This window comes from Ranitomeya imitator, chromosome 1 (genome assembly GCF_032444005.1).
Source record: "Ranitomeya imitator isolate aRanImi1 chromosome 1, aRanImi1.pri, whole genome shotgun sequence".
Lineage (NCBI taxonomy): Eukaryota > Metazoa > Chordata > Amphibia > Anura > Dendrobatidae > Ranitomeya > Ranitomeya imitator.
This window is the reverse complement of record NC_091282.1, coordinates 854,042,141-854,061,994: the sequence shown is the minus strand read 5'-3', so window position 1 is coordinate 854,061,994 and position 19,854 is coordinate 854,042,141. Positions and strand designations below refer to the sequence as shown.

Below are 19,854 nucleotides of genomic sequence, written 5' to 3'. Positions count from 1 at the left end.
CAGGTCACTCATGCCCGAGTTTATTCACTTGAGCTCGGTCTTCCAGAATGGCTTAAAGGCGCTGGGAGATAGACTAGAAAGTGGTCTGACCCATATTAACACACTTTTCCAGGATGTCAACCAACGCCTTAACCGTCTGGAAGCCAACCTCCAGAGACCAGCACACCATTTTTTTAATAAGATAGAGCAGGGCATGTCGGAAACACATTACGCCTGAACTCCAGCTCAACGTGATGCAGGCCTGCAATGCTGGTTACGTTCAGGCTATGCAACAGACTCGGTACTTACAGCAGCCACAGGTGGTATTTCCACCTGTGCCAGAAATTACACACTCAATACCAAGTTCTGCTGCATACTACTGCATGGCCACCACCGTCCCCAGTCCTGCCGCACACCACTACACCGCCACCACCATGCCGGGTGCTTCTGAAAGCCACTCCACCTCCCCCACCATGCCGAGTCTTGCTTTTGCACTGCTGTCCATTGCCACCAGCACTAGGCCGCCTCTAGATCCTGCACAGCTGTCCACCGCCACCACAGGCCGGGTCCACATTCTGAACGACCTGCTGACCTCACCACTCCCACCCTCCCAAGGAGACACAAAAAAAGGAAGCTGCTGCATAAATCGGGACAGAAAGCCAAAAAGACTTGTGCCAGCAGAAGTGGCATACTACCTCCACCTTCACCTCCTAATGTGTCTGTGTTGTCCAGTTTTTCTCTCCCTTTCAATGTGTCTCTCCCATTCCATGCTTCTACTCCTAATGTGTCTACTTCCATCCTTGACCTCCCAGACCCCACAAGTTTAGTTAGCCCTTCCCCTGGAACCCCTTTATCGTCCACCTATAGCCAATCCTCCCAGCTCGACACCCCCCAGGTCCATAACATTTTCCCCTCATTGGTTCGTAAAAGTTAATGTTTTTTAAAATACATTTGTGTTGTTTTTTCCCAATCACTGCTTGATCTTTGTCTCTTTCGTCGCCGACAACACACATGTCGCCGTATACACACATTGTGTTTTTGCCACCTCGTAGCTCCATGACACACAATCTACTGCCCCTCTTCTTTATTTGCTTTACACTGCAGCTTTGCTTCTTGTGTCTGTCATGGAGCTATGAGGTGGCAAAAAGACAAAGAGGACTGAAAATCCTCCAAAAATATACAATGCTCACCTATCCAGGCGTCAGCACTAGTGCATTCAGGATGCTGTGAATTCTGCATCCTGAGTGCACTAGTTCTGACACATGGGCAGGTGAGTAAAGATATCAGGTGGATTAGCTCCATCATCTCTTCAGTCTGCATTAATATATAGAACTATAGAAATGCAGAATGAAGAGACAATGGAGCTAATTCAACGTCACCTACCATAGTACTGACCTCACAGAGAAGAGATGTAGTGTAAAGCATGGGTTACATAACCTAATTTGGTTATAATCCAATCCATGTCTAATGCAATCTGCATGATACAGCGAGTGGATTTTATAAAAAACTGTAGTTGTGAACCGTTGATCACCTTATTAAACTTTTAAAAAAAAGTATTCTAATATAGAGGGCACTTGGAACAGGTGTCTAATTAGAGGTGTTTTATTGTCAGCAAACATTTAAAGTACATCTTAATAATTACAGGTACATAACATTACACAACATTACAAGAACGCTAAACCATATATTCTTGCCAGGAGAGACGTCCACTCTCAGAAACAAAGTTGGATGCAAATGTATCCTCATTTGGGCAACTTCAACTGTTGTTCTGAGAGGGTGATCATGGTAATCTGGCAATCTGCTAGAAACAGGTTCATCAAGTTCAACGTTGGGTCGTTCTTTAGCCATTATGTAGTTGTGCAGAACCACACACGCCTTGACAACCTCATCGACTGTCTGAATTTTGAGATTATTGGCTGTCCCTAAAATGCATCATTTTGAGACAAGGATACAAAAGGCACACTCAACTGTTCTTCATGCCCTGGTCAGTCTGTAATTAAAAATAATTTTTGTGTGTGTCAAGTCCTGACTGAAGCATGGTTTCAGGAAGTTTCCACATACACATGAAAGGCCTCATCCCAAACCACAACAAATGGCATTGGCGGGCCTTGAGTGTTGGGAAGAGGTTGTGGCAGGGGGACATTGAAAAGATTGCCATACAACCGTTGGCCCATGTCCGAGTTTTTAAATGTCTGGGAGTCATTACCACTGCCAAAAGATCCAATGTCCACAGCTGCTATCGCAATGAGCACTATGGAAGAATGTTTCTTACAATTAAAGTACTCTGATCCAGTTCCAGCCGGTTTGGTAATTCTAAGGCTACGTTCACATTAGCGTTGTGCGGCGAAGCGTCGGCGATGCAACGCACAACGCATGCAAAACGCATGCACAACGCAGGGTTTTGTGATGCATGCTTTCATTTTTTGCATGATTTTTGGCGCAGAAAAAACTGCATCATGCAGTGTCCTCTGCCAACTAACAGTTGTGCCAAAATGACGCATGCATCACAAAACGCAAGACAACGCATGTCCATGCGCCCCCCATGTTAAATATAGGGGTGCATGACGCATGCGTCGCCGCGGCTGCGCCCGACGCTTCGCCGCACAACGCTAATGTGAACGTAGCCTAACATGTTTTCTATCCACTGTTCCCAAACAGTTGGGAAAATGACAAATTTCCCACTATTTTTAGGCATTTTCCTGCCAGATTTCCCTGGTGGGTAGGGGGATAAATTCCTCATGGAGAACATCCCACAAAGCCCGGCAGGTGTCTGCGACTCACAGAAACTGCATATGCCACTTACTCTGCTGCTGCTAATGTTTTTGAGATGACTAGAGATGAGGGAACTTGTTGGAAAACGTTGGCTGATCTCAAATTCGGCATGGATGTAGTACATTCAGATTCCTGTTAGGTTTCACAAGCATTATTATCAAAGTTGGCAAAATCCAGTCACAGTTTAGTAAATAATTGCATTTTCACTAATGCTTTTGTTATTATTTTGGTTTTGAAGTGCAGACTTTGATGGAATGGTCTGCGGGTGACATGTCACATTTGGGAAGATCCTGTTCAGGATGTTCCTACACTGTCTAATATTAAAAACCTTATCATGCGTTAGTGTTGACCTCAACATGTATAAGGGGAGACAAGGGAACAATTCCAAAACTGTAGACACCAGCAATGGGAAGCTAGTTAAATGTCTAACAAAATAAAGTAGCACTCTGTAGTGATATAGTATGTAAATGTGAAATATAATGACATTTGAATTGGATTACTGCTCTAGAAAATAAGAACCCATCAGCTGCCATAAGGCGATTCTCGTTGCTGGGACCTATCCTGTGGGTAATCCTCTCATGGGAAGCCTACATTTATATGGGAAGGTAGGATCCTGCTGCAATTAAAAACATGGAGTGCTCAGAGAGTCTATGTATACAAATATCAAAAGACTGACTGTCACTTCCAAACAGAAATCAGGTGTGTACAGGTGCTTAGTAAGAGTAGCCATTTCCATACATACCTAACAAAATAAAGTTGCACTCTGTAGCACTATAGCATGCAAACATTAAAAATATGACATTTGAAATGCATTACTGCTCTAGAAAATAGGAAAAAATTGAGAATACTTAGTGCATAAATTGGTCAATTCATGTGTACCTGGTAGCTTATACATGTGCTACATGTATATGAACTTAAACCCAAGCTCAATGTTTTTCGTGTTTTTTCTTTGTATTTTTGCATTTTGTGAAAGCCAGGGTTGTGGCTCCTTTCCTTGAGCTGGATATCACATTTAAATAACTTCCCATTGCTGGTGTTAACAGTTTGGGACTTGGTCTTTTGTCTTCCCTTATAGACATTGAGGTCAACTCTTACACATGTTAAGGGTTTTAACCCCTTCATGACCTTGGGATTTTTCGTTTTTCCGTGTTCGTTTTTCACTCCTCTCCTTCCCAGAGCCATAACTTTTTTATTTTTTCGTCAATTTGGCCATGTGAGGGCTTATTTTTTGTGGGATGAGTTGTACTTTTGAATGACTTCATTGCTTTTAGCATGTCGTGTACTAGAAAACGGGAAAAAAATTCCAAGTGCGGTGAAATTGCAAAAAAAGTGCAATCCCACACTTGTTTTTTGTTTGGCTTTTTTGCTAGGTTCACTAAATGCTAAAACTGACCTGACATTATGATTCTCCAGGTCAGTACGAGTTCATAGACACCTAACATGACTAGGTTATTTTTTATATAAGTGGTGAAAAAAAATTCCAAACTTTGCTAAAAAAAAAAAAAAAAATTGCGCCATTTTCCGATACTCGTAGCGTCTCCATTTTTCGTGATCTGGGGTCAGTTTAGGGCTTATTTTTTGCATGCCGAGATTATGTTTTTAATGATAGCATTTTGGTGCAGATACGTTCTTTTGATTGCCCGTTATTGCATTTTAAAGCACTGTCGCGGCGACCTAAAAAACGTAATTCTGGCGTCTCAAATTTTTTTCTCGCTACGCCGTTTAGCGATCAGGTTAATGCTTGATTTTTATTGATAGATCGGGCGATTCTGAGTTCGGCGATACCAAATATGTGTAGATTTGATTTTTTTTTAATTGATTTATTTTGATTGGGGGTGATTTAAACTTTTATATTTTTTTTATTTTTTTCACATTTTTTTAACTTTTTTTTTTTTACTTTCGCCATGCTTCAATAGCCTCCATGGGAGGCTAGAAGCAGGCACAACTCGATCGCCTCTGCTACATAGCAGCGATCTGCTGATCGCTACTATGTAGCAGAAATGGAGGTGTGCTGTGAGCGCCGACCACAGGGTGGCGCTCACAGCCACCGGTGATCAGTAACCATAGAGGTCTCTAGGACCTCTATGGTTACCATCCTGACGCATCGCCGACACCCGATCATGTGACGGGTGTCGGCGATGACGTCATTTCCGGCCGCCAGGCCGGAAGCGGTAGTTAAATGCCGCTGTCTGCGTTTGATAGCGTCATTTAACTAGTTAATAGGTGCAGGCAGATCACGATTCTGCCCGCGCCTATTACGGGCACATGTCAGCTGTTCAAAACAGCTGACATGTCCCGGCTTTGATGCGGGCTCACTGCGGAGCCCTGCATCAAAGCGGGGCTTCTGACCTCGGACGTACTATCCCGTCCGAGGTCAGAAAGGGGTTAATATTAGACAGTATAGGACCATCCCAAACAGGGTCACCTTACTGATGGTAGGATGGATTGTATTATTTTTTGATCAAAAACAGTGTTTACTAAGAACCCTGTTATTTAAAAGCACTTTTGCTGTTTGACTTATTTAGTTACAGCAGGGTATATTATGATCATTTAGTTTCTAGTAGATTTTGACGACTTACATACTATATGTTAACCTGATGCATTCTACACAACTCACATATGCCACATATCAGGAAAATACTAGATCAATTCCAATATAGGATCATTTTTGTGGGGTTTCTACTGTTTAGGCACATCATTAGCTCTCCAAATGTGACATGTGCCCGCACATCATTCCATCAAAAAGTCGAAATCTGTTGGTTTACCCTGAGGTACTCTCACACAGTTTGCAGAGTTTAATTTCATACTTAGCCTTCTTACTGGGTAGGATTTGTTGGAATATGCACCTGCCCTTGAAATGGATTAGGGACTCATCCATGCAGTTGTCTGTTTGGGGAGAGTACACCTCAGCAAACTTGTTACTGAAGTGATCAATGATAGACTAAACTTTGAAAAGTCAGTCAAAATTGCAGTGCATTTGTGCATTATCATTGTAATGGAAAATCATGTGGATGGCCTCAAAAAGAATACTGATAATAACCATGTGGAACACTGACGTTTTGTGTAAAACATCAACACTCCAATATTGCCAAAGTTCTGGCTTCTTCACTAACTTGACATGAAGAAGAAGATCCCAAAATGTATTAATTTCTACTGTGTCGACAGGAGTCCAGTTAAAAAATGAAGTTGTGAGGTTTTTAACAAAAAATTGCTGGGAGTACAAATTTGCCTCAGCCACCATGAGGTTTACAAAATCCTCAGAGAAAAAACTTTGAAAAACTCTATTTTTCTGAGTTCACTTGTGTCAAATTGGATTCCTGTTTGTGCCAGAGAATCAGGAATCTGTGGCTCATAAACTTCGGGGGGTGGGTGAGATCAACATGGGGTCAGTAATAGTGGGCGCTGGTTCATTTTCTGTCCTACGTAGTGATGAGTGAGTATACTTGTTACTTGAGAGTCCCCAAGCATACTCAGGTGATCTCCGAGTATTTGGATGTGCTCGGAGATTTAGTTTCTGTCGCCATAGCTGCATGATTTGTGGCTGCTAGACAGGCTGAATACATGTGGGGTTTGCCTGTTTGTTAGGAAATTTCCACGTGTATTCAGGCAAATCATGCAGCTAGGCGACAGAAACTAAATCTCCGAGCACATCCAAATACTTTGAGACCACCATACTCGGGATTTCTCGAGTAACGAGTATACTTGCTCATCACTAGTCCTGGGGAGTCTGCGTGGCGGTATGGTTTCACTTGAGGAAGAGGAGAAGGAGGAGGATGAGGCATTGAAGGTGTATGCCTTCTTGGCTAAATAAAGTGTTTTGGATGAACGAGACATGTTTTCAAGTGAGTGGTGTGAATATATCATATTTTATTCAGGTGTAAATAAAATAAAATAAAAAGGATATACAAAATTGGTAAATTAACCCCTTAGCGACCTCCGATACGCCTTTTAACGGCGGCCGCTAAGGGTACTTAAACCACAGCGCCGTTAATTAACGGCGCTGTGGAAAAAGTAAATAGCGCCCCCCAGAGTCGGATTTTCTCCGGGGTCTCGGCTGCCGGGGGTAGCCGAGACCCCAGAGAACATGATTTGGGGGGGTTTTAACCTCCCCGCAATTGCGATCGCCGGTAATTAACCGTTTACCGGCGATCGCAAAAAAAAAAAAGCGATCTTTTTAATTTCTCTGTCCTCCGATGGGATCGCACATCGGAGGACAGAGAAAAGGGGTCCCAGGTGGCCCCCCAATACTTACCTATCTCTCCCGGTGCTCCTCGTGGCTCCCGGTGGGCGCCGCCATCTTAAAAATGGCGGGCGCATGCGCAGTGCACCCGCTGGCTGGCCCCGCGAGAATCTTTGGGGTCTCGGCTGCCGGGGGTAGCCGAGATCCCAAAGAGCATGATCGGGGTCGGTTTTACCGACCCCTGTTTTGCGATCGCCGGTAATTAACTGTTTACCGGCGACCGCAAAAAAAAAAAGTAAAGTGTAATTCTCTGTCCTCTGATGTGATCGCACATCAGAGGACAGAGAAATAGGGGGATTTGGGGACCCTACAATACTCACCTGCGTCCCTGGATCCTCCTGCTGCTCCTCCTGGCCGCCGGCAAAAGAAAATGGCGGGCGCATGCGCAGTGCGCCCGCCATCTGTCTCCATCTGCTGTCCGGCAGGAGGACAGCAGTTGGGGCTAAAATTAGGGTTAGGGTTAGGGGTAGGGTTAGGGCTAGGGTTAGGGGTAGGGCTAGGGTTAGGGTTAGGGGTAGGGTTAGGGCTAGGGTTAGGGCTAGGGTTAGGGTTAGGAGTAGGGTTAGGGGTAGGGTTAGGGCTAGGGGTAGGGTTAGGGGTAGGGTTAGGGCTAGGGTTAGGGGTAGGGTTAGGGCTAGGGTTAGGGCTAGGGTTAGGGTTAGTGTTAGGGGTAGGGTTAGGGCTAGGGTTAGGGTTAGGGCTAGGGTTAGGGTTAGGGCTAGGGTTAGGGCTAGGGTTAGGGCTAGGGTTAGGGGCTAGGGTTAGGGGCTAAATTTAGGGTTAGGGTTGGGGCTAAATTTAGGGTTAGGGTTGGGGCTAAATTTAGGGTTAGGCTTCTTTCACACTTACGTCGGTACGGGGCCGTCGCAATGCGTCGGCCCGACATACCGACGCACGTTGTGAAAATTGTGCACAACGTGGGCAGCGGCTGTAGTTTTTCAATGCATCCGCTGCCCAATCTATGTCCTGGGGAGGAGGGGGCGGAGTTACGGCCACGCATGTGCGGTCAGAAATGGCGGATGCGACGTACAAAAAAACGTTTCATTGAACGTTTTTTTGTGCCGACGGTCCGCCAAAACACAACTGATCCAGTGCACGACGGATGCGACGTGTGGCCATCCGTCACGATCCGTCAGCAATACAAGTCTATGGGCAAAAAACGCATCCTGCGGGCACATTTGCAGGATCCGTTTCTTGTCCAAAACGACGGATTGCGACGAATGCCAAACGACGCAAGTGTGAAAGTAGCCTTAGGGCTAGGGTTAGGGTTGGGGCTAAAGTTAGGGCTAGGGTTGGGGCTAAAGTTAGGGTTAGAGTTGGGATTAGGGTTAGGGTTTGGATTACGGTTGGTATTAGGGTTAAGGTTGGCATTAGGGTTACGCTTGGGATTAGGGTTAGGTTTGGGATTAGGGTTAAGGTTAGGGTTGTGATTAGGGTGAGGGTTAGGGTTGTGATTAGGGGTGTATTGGGATTAGGGTTAGGTTTGAGGTTAGGGTTGAGATTAGGATTAGGGGTGTATTGGATTTAGGGTTTTGATTAGGGTTATAGTTAGGGTTGACATTAGGGTTGTTTTGGGGTAAGGGTTGTGATTATGGTTAGGGTTAGTGATTAGGATTATGGATCAGGTTGGGATTAGGGTTAGGGGTGTGTTGGGGTTAGGGTTGGAGCTAGAATTGGGGGGTTTCCACTGTTTAGTTACATCAGGGGGTCTCCAAACACGACAGCCAATTTTGCGCTCAAAAAGTCAAATGGTGCTCCCTCCCTTCTGAGCTCTGCCGTGCGCCCAAACAGTGGGTTACCCCCACATATGGGGAATCAGCGTACTCGAGATAAATTGAACAACAACGTCTGGGGTTTAATTTCTCTTGTTACCCTTGTGAAAATAAAAACTTGGGGGCTACAAAATCTTTTTTGTGGAAAAATATATATATATATTTTTTTTTATGACTCTGCATTATAAATTTCTGTGAAGCACTTGGGCATTCAAAGTTCTCACCACACATCTATATAAGTTCCTTGGGGGGTCTAGTTTCCAAAACGAGGTCACTTGTGGGGGGTTACTACTGTTTAGGTATATCAGGAGCTCTGCAAACACAACATAACGCCCACAGACCATTTTATCTAAGTCTGCATTCCAAAACGGCGTTCGTTCCTTCCGAGCTCTGCCGTGCGCCCAAACAGTGGTTTACCCCCACATATGGGGCATCAGCATACGCAGGATAAATTGGACAACAACTTTAGTGGTCCAATTTCTCCTGTTACCCTTGTGAAAATAAAAACTTGGGGGCTACAATATCTTTTTTGTGAAAAAAAAATTATTTTTTATTTTCACGACTCTGCATTCTAAACTTCTGTGAAGCACTTGGGTATTCAAAGTTCTCACCACACATCTAGATAAGTTCCTTGGGGGGTCTAGTTTCCAAAATGGGGTCACTTGTGGGGGGTTACTACAGTTTAGGTACATCAGGGGCTCTGCAATCGCAACATAATGCCCACAGACCATTCTATCAAAGTCTGCATTCCAAAAAGGCGCTCCTTCCCTTCCGAGCTCTGCCGTGCACCCAAACAGTGGTCTACCCCCACATATGGTGCATCAGCGTACTCGGGATAAATTGGACAACAAGTTTAGTGGTCTAATTTCTCCTGTTACCCTTGTCAAAATAAAAACTTGGGGGCTACAATATCTTTTTTGTGAAAAAAAAAATATTTTTATTTTCACGACTCTGCATTCTAAACTTCTGTGAAGCACTTGGGCATTCAAAGTTCTCACCACACATCTAGATAAGTTCCTTGGGGGGTCTAGTTTCCAAAATGGGGTCACTTGTGGGGGGTTACTACAATTTAGGTACATCAGGGGCTCTGCAATCACAACATAATGCCCACAGACCATTCTATCAAAGTCTGCATTCCAAAAAGGCGCTCCTTCCCATTCCGAGGTCTGCCGTGCGCCCAAACAGTGGTTTACCCCCACATATGGTGCATCAGCGTACTCGGGATAAATTGGACAACATCTATTGCAGTCCAATTTCTCCTGTTACCTTTGTGAAAATAAAAACTTGGGGGCTACAATATCTTTTTTGTGGAAAAAAAAATATTTTTTATTTTCACGACTCTGCATTCTAAATTTCTGTGAAGCACTTGGGTATTCAAAGTTCTCACCACACATCTAGATAAGTTCCTTGGGGGGTCTAGTTTCCAAAATGGGGTCACTTGTGGGGGGTTACTACAGTTTAGGTACATCAGGGGCTCTGCAATCGCAACATAATGCCCACAGACCATTCTATCAAAGTCTGCATTCCAAAAAGGCGCTCCTTCCCTTCCGAGCTCTGCTGTGCGCCCAAACAGTGGTTTACCCCCACATATGGTGCATCAGCGTACTCAGGATAAATTGGACAACAACTATTGCAGTCCAATTTCTCCTGTAACCCTTGTGAAAATAAAAACTTGGGGGCTACAATATCTTTTTTGTGGAAAAAAAAATATTTTTTATTTTCACGACTCTGCATTTTAAACTTCTGTGAAGCACTTGGGCATTCAAAGTTCTCACCACACATCTAGATAAGTTCCATGGGGGGTCTAGTTTCCAAAATGGGGTCACTTGTGGGGGATTTCTACTGTTTAGGTACATCAGGGGCTCTCCAAACGCGACATGGCATCCGATCTCAATTCCAGCCAATTCTACATTGAAAAAGTAAAACGGCACTCTTTCTCTTCCAAGCTCTGCGGTGCGCCCAAACAGTGGTTTACCCCCACATATTGGGTATCGACGTACTCAGGAGAAATTGCACAACAACTTTAGTGGTCTAATTTCTCCTGTTACCCTTGTGAAAATAAAAATTTGTGGGCAAAAAGATCATTTTTGTAGAAAAAATGCGATTTTTTTTTTCACTGCTCTACGTTATAAACTTCTGTGAAGCACATGGAGGTTCAAAGTGCTCACCACACATCTAGATAAGTTCCTTAAGGGGTCTAGTTTCCAAAATGGTGTCACTTGTGGGGGGTTTTCACTGTTTAGGCACATCAGGGGCTCTCCAAACGCGACATGGCGTCCAATCTCAATTCCAGCCAATTCTACATTGAAAAAGTAAAACGGCACTCCTTCTCTTCCAAGCTCTGCGGTGCGCCCTAACAGTGGTTTACCCCCACATATTGGGTATCAGCGTACTCAGGAGAAATTGCACAACAACTTTTGTGGTCTAATTTCTCCTGTTACCCTTGTGAAAATAAAAATTTGTGGGCAAAAAGATCATTTTTGTAGAAAAAATGCAATTTTTTTTTTTCACGGCTCTACATTATAAACTTCTGTGAAGCACATGGGGGTTCAAAGTGCTCACCACACATCTAGATAAGTTCCTTAAGGGGTCTAGTTTCCAAAATGGTGTCACTTGTGGGGGGTTTCCACTGTTTAGGCACATCAGGGGCTCTCTAAACGTGACATGGCGTCCGATCTCAATTCCAGCCAATTCTGCATTGAAAAAGTCAAACGGCGCTCCTTCACTTCTAAGTTCTGCCGTGCGCCCAAAAAGTGGTTTACCCCCACATATGGGGTATTGTCGTATTCAGGAGAAATTGCATAACAAAATTTATGGTTACATTTCTGTTTTTACACTTGTGAAAATAAAAAAAATGGTTCTGAATTAAGATGTTTGCAAAAATAAGTTAAATGTTCATTTTTTCCTTCCACATTGTTTCAGTTCCTGTGAAGCACGTAAAGGGTTAATAAACTTCTTGAATGTGGTTTTGAGAACCTTGAGGGGTGTAGTTTTAGAATGGTGTCACACATGGGTATTTTCTATCAAATAGACCCCTCAAAATGACTTCAAATGTGATGTGGTCCCTAAAAAAAAATGGTGTTGTAAAAATGAGAAATTGCTGGTCAACTTTTAACCCTTATAACTCCCTAACAAAAAAAAATTTTGTTTCCAAAATTGTGCTGATGTAAAGTAGACATGTGGTAAATGTTATTTATTAACTATTTTTCGTGACATATCTCTCTGATTTAAGGGCATAAAAATACAAATTTTGAAAATTGCAAAATTTTAAAAATTTTCACCATATTTCCGTTTTTTTCATAAATAATCGCAAGTAATATCGAAGAAATGTTACCACTAACATGAAGTACAATATGTCAGGAAAAAACATTCTCAGAATCAGTGGGATCCGTTGAAGCGTTCCAGAGTTATAACCTCATAAAGTGACAGTGGTCAGAATTGCAAAAATTGGCTCGGTCATTAAGTACCAAATTGGCTCTGTCACTAAGGGGTTAAAGATCAATCTTACTAAACGGAATCAGTAAAAAAAAATTACTGAGCGCCCACAACTATCTGACACTAACCTGACTATATTCCGTAAAAAATACTATAAAAGATGTTGATTGCTACAGTATATTTTTACTGTCCCTAAAGTAGCCCTATTAACTAAATTTAAATTATTTTTTAGTAGTCGTTTTTGACAGAAAAATAAACAAAAAACAACAACCAGATGCCAATTAGTGTGCGTCACTGATCAGCGCTGAACAACTGTAGGACACAGGCACAACAGTAGTTGGTTTTTACAATTAAATAATTAGATATTTCTTATTTAATAATTTTGTGAATAGCAAACCTGCTGAACATCCCAAAGTGGATATTTTTTTCAACCCTATTTGAAAAGACAACATTTCTTCACTTTCAAAACAATATACTGTACCTGTTTTGAATCCCTTAAAAAGTTGTATTTTTTGTACAGCTTGTGAAGAAGCTACTAAATTTTGAATAGAATAAAGTTCTTTATACTTCCCAAACAGGCATAATTTTTCACTTGCACGGCAAGTCACTGCTCACAGCAGTGAAAGTGGTGGCTGAAAGGTTCACTTTAAGCAACCTAACAGAGTGTAGCGTCACACATAACGATTTCTTTAATGATATCATTGCTTTTTGTGACGTAGCAAAGATATCGTTAACGAAATCATTATGTGTAACAGCGACCAATGATCAGGCCCCTGCTGGGAGATCGTTGGTCGCTGGGAATGATCAGGACCTTTTTTTTGGTCGCTGATCACCCGCTGTCATCGCTGTGCTCTGCTTTACGGCCGGCCCTCACAGTCAGTGCGGGAAGCTGACGGCGAGGGACGTGACAGACACCGGAATGTGAGTATGTACTGTTTTTTTTTTTTACATTTACAATGGTAACCAGGGTAAATATCGGGTTACTAAGCGCGGCCCTGCGCTTAGTAACCCGATGTTTACCCTGGTTACCTGGGGACTTCGGCATTGTTTGCCGCTGGAGAGCTGTCTGTGTGACAGCTCTCCAGCGACCACACAACGACTTACCAACGATCACGGCCAGGTCGTATCGCTGGTCGTGATCGTTGGTAAATCATTTAGTGTAACGGTACCTTAAGTCTCACACTGCAGTGTGTTATTATATAACCTGTCATTTAAAGAACATTTGACAGCAGATAATGACTATTCCAACCAAATACAGGTGCTTAGTGCACCCTTGGTTTGGCCAAACATTTAAGTTTGCCTTTCCACCTACTTGTTTTCCATTTATCTCTGCCCTTCTCTGGCTCTATAAAGTCAATGTTGTCAGTCAAAGTTGAGGAAGAAGGGATGGCCGTTGAAGATAGAGGGAAAACAAATAAGTGAGAAGGTGCATGTTTGGCTGTGCACTCTTGACATGGTCAAACATTTACATGCACCTTCTCATCTTCAAGTGCCTTCAGGCACCTTCTCACCTTCAAGCACCTGTACTTCATGTGAACAGACATTCTGTGATGACAGACTTCCTTTAACACAGTCTCCCATCTGTGTTCATCAATACAGTCCTAGGAGACCTCTGCATTATGCATCTACATTCAGTACAGTTACAGGCTTTACAGCATTTTGATCTGTAGCGAACTCATTTGCTTCAAATAAGATTTTGGGAAAAATTTGATGAATCCTACAAATTCGAATTTAGAACATTTCGCTCAGCTCTACTAATGAGTCAATGTTAATACATGTGGTTCAATATATAAACCATAAATAATCTCATAAGCTATATCATCCTGAATTTTCACCAGCATACCAGACTTTAAGTCATTGACTGCAGTTTCGGGAGGAAGCTATTGTGTGCCTCTTGTGGCTGAAGGATTTCAGGTGGTAAAGTGATGCAGATAAACATAAATCCATCACTGTACATTCCTCTGATCATAGTCAGCAAATATTTATTTCAACTGGGCAATAGTTTGGGCAGGGTTAAAATGACTCAGCCGATGACCTTTTTCCAAAATTCTTTACCTTGGACCTTTCAATAGAATTCATAAAGTGACATACAGTACTTGCTTCAGGCACAGGTGTGTCACTTGCCTCACTCCAAAAAAAAAAGTTAACACAGGTGCTTAAGCAACGGCAACTTTTAATAATCATAAGTCTTTGAGGTAGAAAAGGGACACAGCAAGGATTATTTTTCACAGCCACTCATACGAAGCAGGAGCAATGGAGTGGTACAGCCATGCTCTTCTACCTAGACTATGGTGTACAGCTATTTTGATGGTTCTTTTCAGCATGCAAATAGGTATGGATTCAAAATAATTTTTATCTATTTTATCAATTTTTTTATGTGTAGATATAATGTATTTATTTGTATTTCTTACCATTAATCTATTGAGCTCTGTCTATGTATAGTGAATATAACAATCATAGTTTTTAGTTACGAACAGTGTGGATAACACTGAAGCTTTTTTTAGAATCATTGTTGGAGACGATAGGAAAATATTCTTGTCATGTCTAGGAAGTTGGCTATTTCGTAAGCATTGCATAGAATTCCCTTCACTTCATTTTGATGATATTTTAAGACTAATTGGAATATAATTCGTACTATATGATTATTAGCATAGAGTAGGATTTTGCTGTAAAGGGCATGCAAAAAATACGCTTAAAATTATTTTAATGGGAAAATGTGCCTTTTTAGAAAAAAAAAATTGTTAAGTATATTATTGCAATGTTTTCCAGGCAGGAAAAGCATCATATTAGGTTACGTAATGAGACAAATGGCCCTTAAACAAAAAAAACTCTTTAAATGTGATGTCAGCATAAAATCTTTAAAACATAAAAATCAATTATAAAAAATCAGATTTGTTAACAATTGTGCACACTCCGAAAACACTGACTATTTACTTTCTTTAAAATTAGCTTTGAGGGAGATTAGATGTGGGAATATTGAGGATATCTTTACACTGCTGTACATTATGTTCGTCTTCTAAGAAATGTTTTTAGCATTTATTATGTATTTTTTATACATAACACCCAGTACAGAATATGAGCTCTTGAATCTCTGGTCTATTTCATTGGTATTTATTACATCACTTGAGATAATTTAGTTGCCTTAGACGACCATGAAATATTTTCCATTGCCTTATTATGGGGTAGATGCCATATTCCTTACTTGACACAACATCCATATTTTTATTAAAACAATAGTGGTGCGCCACAAAATCTGCTGATACATTAGTTTCCTATGAAACTAGTGCGTTCTTATGCTTATTTTTGATTAGTGATTTGTCTGCGATTAGTGATTTCCCATAAGGAAATGATGTGAGTGATGACAGTCTGTGTACAGGGATGAAAGACTAACTAATAATCTAATCGCACGTGTGGCTAATTTTCTAATTCTAAAAAATAAATGATTTAATTTAAATGATACTAGCATTTTTAGTGAATTAAAAATTAACAAAGTTAAATATAACTATTGCATAAACTAAATAAAGATAAATCTACACAAAAATGGTATTCGAGAAAAATACCTTCTTTGTCAGTCAAACTGTTTTTATTGTATGCAAATGTCTTTAATTGTTATAATTTTCAATTGCTTCAATTGTTAAGGAGAATCAACTCAGATCCTATTTCGTAACGACTAATGTTCCCATAGTCATATGGTTTCTGCATAATGGGAGATAATAGCCTGTATGTTTATTAATTGGCAAATTGGCAACTAGGCAACCAAGCTGTGATTACCTGTTTTAGAGCACCTTTCCTAGAAAAGCGCTTTAGTCACTGATCAGACCGATCAAAGCACTGTAAAGAAACACCTTTGTGGTTTCAGCGATGTAGTTACTAATTATTGTCTGTTCACCTGTTGTGTACAAATAGCGGAATTCATAACAAGTGAGCAGCGCAACTGGGAAAAAAGTAAGGGCACTGATGTGAAAGTGAGGGCTCACTCACACGAGGGTGATGAAACACTCGTAGCACTTGGATCAGTGTTATACTACGGGGCACCCAATTCGGCATGAGAGAACAATTGCAGCCTGCCCGACTCGGCTCACACACACTCATACTAGCCTATGGGTGTGTGTGAAACATCGGACTGCACACGGATGTCATCAATGGAGGAGATGGAGTAATTACTTTCTCCGTTTACTTCGCACCAATGCTGCAATTCTCTCATAGAAGAGCAGAACTGGAGCTGAGTGTCATCAACATATCGCTTTGGATGCTCTCACATCTGAAACTATATGCTAAAATTATCCTGGCCTAAAAAGTAATGCAGCATTTAAAGGGGTTTTCACATGAAGAAAAGTTGATTTTAATCAATACATTTTGGAATAATAATAACTTCCACAATGGGACGTGCGGAAAGGAAACCTGTCACCTCATTTTTAGCAATTAAACTGGTCCCAGCGAGCCGATCGTCTTATACGCCCACAGCATTGCATTTGATTGCTGTGAGTGGCCGTAATCACAGCAACCACGTATCAAATCCTGCCCGTGCGCGCTGCCCATCTACTCCCCGGGCATGTGCACTGACTCTGGGTGTACAGCCCCAGCTGCATGTCAGATGCGCGCCTGTCCTGGAGTGCATAATGGAGGGACACAGTGGAGGGGACACAGTAGCGTGCACGCTCACACATCACGTTGGCAACTGTCTCAGAACGGCTCTGGCACATCTGACGTAAAGCTAGGGGCTGTGTCATGGTTTAGTCTGGAGTTTATTTTCATCTTTCCTCTCTTGGGACTGGTCATGCAGGGGTTAATTTCCTCAGCCTCGTTCTTGAGCTGACTGGTGTTAGTGATAGTTCATGCTTCCCAACTTCAGCCCCTGACCTGTATTCTGATTTTGGTGATCCTTGTGTCTCTGACTGCCTTTACCGGTGTACGACTCGATCTGATCTCTGGACTTTGCCTCTTGTTTTCTGTCTCTGATACCACGCTCCCCTCCTGGTTCCGACTTTGGCTTGTACCCCGACTTTGTCTTACGTCTCACGTTTTGGTTACCACGTTCCCGGTAGGCTCTGATTTCTTGTGTGTCCCTGACTATTCTCCTGACTGCCCATGTGTACAGTGCTGATATCTCTGTGTATGACCTTGGCTTGTCTGACTTCTCTCATTACCTGTGACACCTGTGCCTGAGCACTGTGTTACTACGCTTAGTGTTTAACCTCTCTTCCCTCACCAGCTCCCTCTGGTGGAGGTTTCACTACAGACTGTACACCGACAGTCAGTGCACATGCCCGGGGAGTGGATGGACACTGTGCACACTCAGGATTTGATACATGGTTGCCGTGACTTCGGGCCAGTCACCGCAATCAAATGCAATGCTGTGGGCATGCATCATTTTAAAAGTACACTGAATGATTCGTGACTGAAAAGATAAAGTCACCACCTCTATGAGTAAAAAAAAAAGGTATGTGAGGGAATCCTATAATGATATAAGGTGTTTTTTAAGCCTAACAATTGGAGATTTTCAATGATAAAAAATATGTTAGTGATGCACATAGCATTGCTAACAGCACACTGGGACCAGTTTAATAACTAAAAACAAGCAGTCGATGAGTGGGGGCACCAATGCACAGGATGTGAGTTAGGGTGAATGCAGGGATTTAACTTTTTCTTTCTCTTTCCCCCTAGTTTTGCGTGAGGATCTGCTGTGTCGCGTGTAATGAAATGATTTGTATAACCCCCTTAAGAGAAAAAATCCTTTCCCCACACTCTCTTATGCAGTATTGATTTTTCAATGTCTTGACAAAATATGCATGGATACCAATGAGCACTAACTCTCTTGACAAAATGTGCATTGATACCAATGAGCACTAACTGTTTGTGCATTAATATAGCTTTGATAAAATGAGTTAAAGAATCCACAGATCAGTTGAATATTACCAAATGTGTGAAAAGTGGTAGTGCCAATTGGTTATTTTACCTTTCATAAGACTACGGATTTAAGAGCTTATTTGATTAGGTAATTAATACATGCTTGCTTTTCATAAGTTGGGTCCATTTGTTCTTTCTTTTTTGCATGTTTTGAGCACTTGAGCACTTTTTTTAGGAGGTTAGGTGGGGGTGAGCAATTATTTTCCAGCGGGGCCACATGAGACACCATGACTGTTATTGTAGGGCCAAACTAATAGCTTGAAATTAATTTTACTCAATATTAATTTATTAAAATTAGTTGTATCACTTAATATTGAGCATAATTAAGTATGCTGACACCCCCTATATATCTTTGAACCCTCTCACAGCCCCTTATATACAGCATGAGCCTAACACAGCCTACTACATATGCAGCATGAGGCCACACATCCTCCTTATATATGGCATGAGTCCCACACAGCCTCCCTATATACGGCATGAGCCCCACACAGCCTCCCTATATATGGCATGAGCCCCACACAGCCTTCCTATATACGACATGAGCCCCACACAGCCTTCCTATATATGACATGAGCCCCACACAGCCTCCCCATATACAGCATGAGCCCCACACAGCCTCCCCATGTACAGCATGAGCCCCACACAGCCTCCCTATGTACAGCATGAGCCCCACACAACCTCCCCATGTAAAGCATGAGCCCCACACAACCTCCCCATGTAAAGCATGAGCCTCACACAGCCTCCCCTTGCAAAGCATGAGCCCCACAAAGCCTCCCCATGTACAGCATGAGTCCCACACAGCCTCCCCATATACTGCATGAGCCTGATTTTCCCCATATACTGCAAGAGGCCCCATACAGCCTCCCCATAAAGTGATGAGCCCCACACAGCCTTCTTATATACAGCATGACCCCCACAGTCTCTCCACATACTGAATGAGGCCCCACACAGCCTCCCATATACTGCATGAGGCCCCACAGCCTCCCCATATACTGATTGAGCCTCCCACATATTGCATGACAGTATACAGCCTTGCCATAGCCTCACCATGTACAGCATGTCCCCCCATAGCCTCCCCATGTGCAGCATGATAACACCATAGCCTCCCCATGTGCAGCATGACACCCCCATAGCCTTCCCATGTGCAGAATGACACCCCCATAGCCTCCCCGTGTGCAGCATGACACCCCCATAGCCTCCCCGTGTGCAGCATGACACCCTCATAGCCTCCCCGTGTGCAGCATAACACCCCCATAGCCTCCCCAAGCGCAGCATGTCACCCGCATATCCTCCCCATGCGCTGCATGTCATCCCATAGAATCCCCATGCTCACCCCATAGAATCCCCATGTTCACACCATAGAATCCCCATGTTCACACCATAGAATCCCCATGTTCACCCCAAAGAATCCCCATGTTCACCCCCATAGAATCCCTATGTTCACCAAATAGAATCCCCATGTTCACCCCCATAGAATCCCCATATTCACCCCCATAGAATCCCCATGTTCACCCCCATAGAATCCCCATGTTCACCCCCTTAGAATCCCCATGTTCACCTCATAGAATCCCCATGTTTACCCCATAGAATCTCCATGTTCACCACCATAGAATCCCCATGTTTACCCCATAGAATCTCCATGTTCACCACCATAGAATCCCCATGTTCACTCCATAGAATCCCCATGTTCACCCCCATTGAATCCCCATGTTCACCTCATAGAATCCCCATGTTCACCCCCATAAAATC

General features: G+C 42.7%; 1 protein-coding gene across 1 annotated transcript in view; it reads left to right on the top strand.

Annotated features, from left to right (window-relative positions):
• The first annotated feature begins 233 nt into the window (after positions 1-233).
• Positions 234-19,854, top strand: part of LOC138648897 (serine-rich adhesin for platelets-like) — a 78,866-nt gene continuing 59,245 nt past the window's right edge. Inside the window, exon 1 of the mRNA XM_069738909.1 lies at positions 234-696. Within this exon, the coding sequence (XP_069595010.1) occupies positions 234-696 (463 nt within the window). The remainder of the gene's footprint in view (positions 697-19,854) is intronic.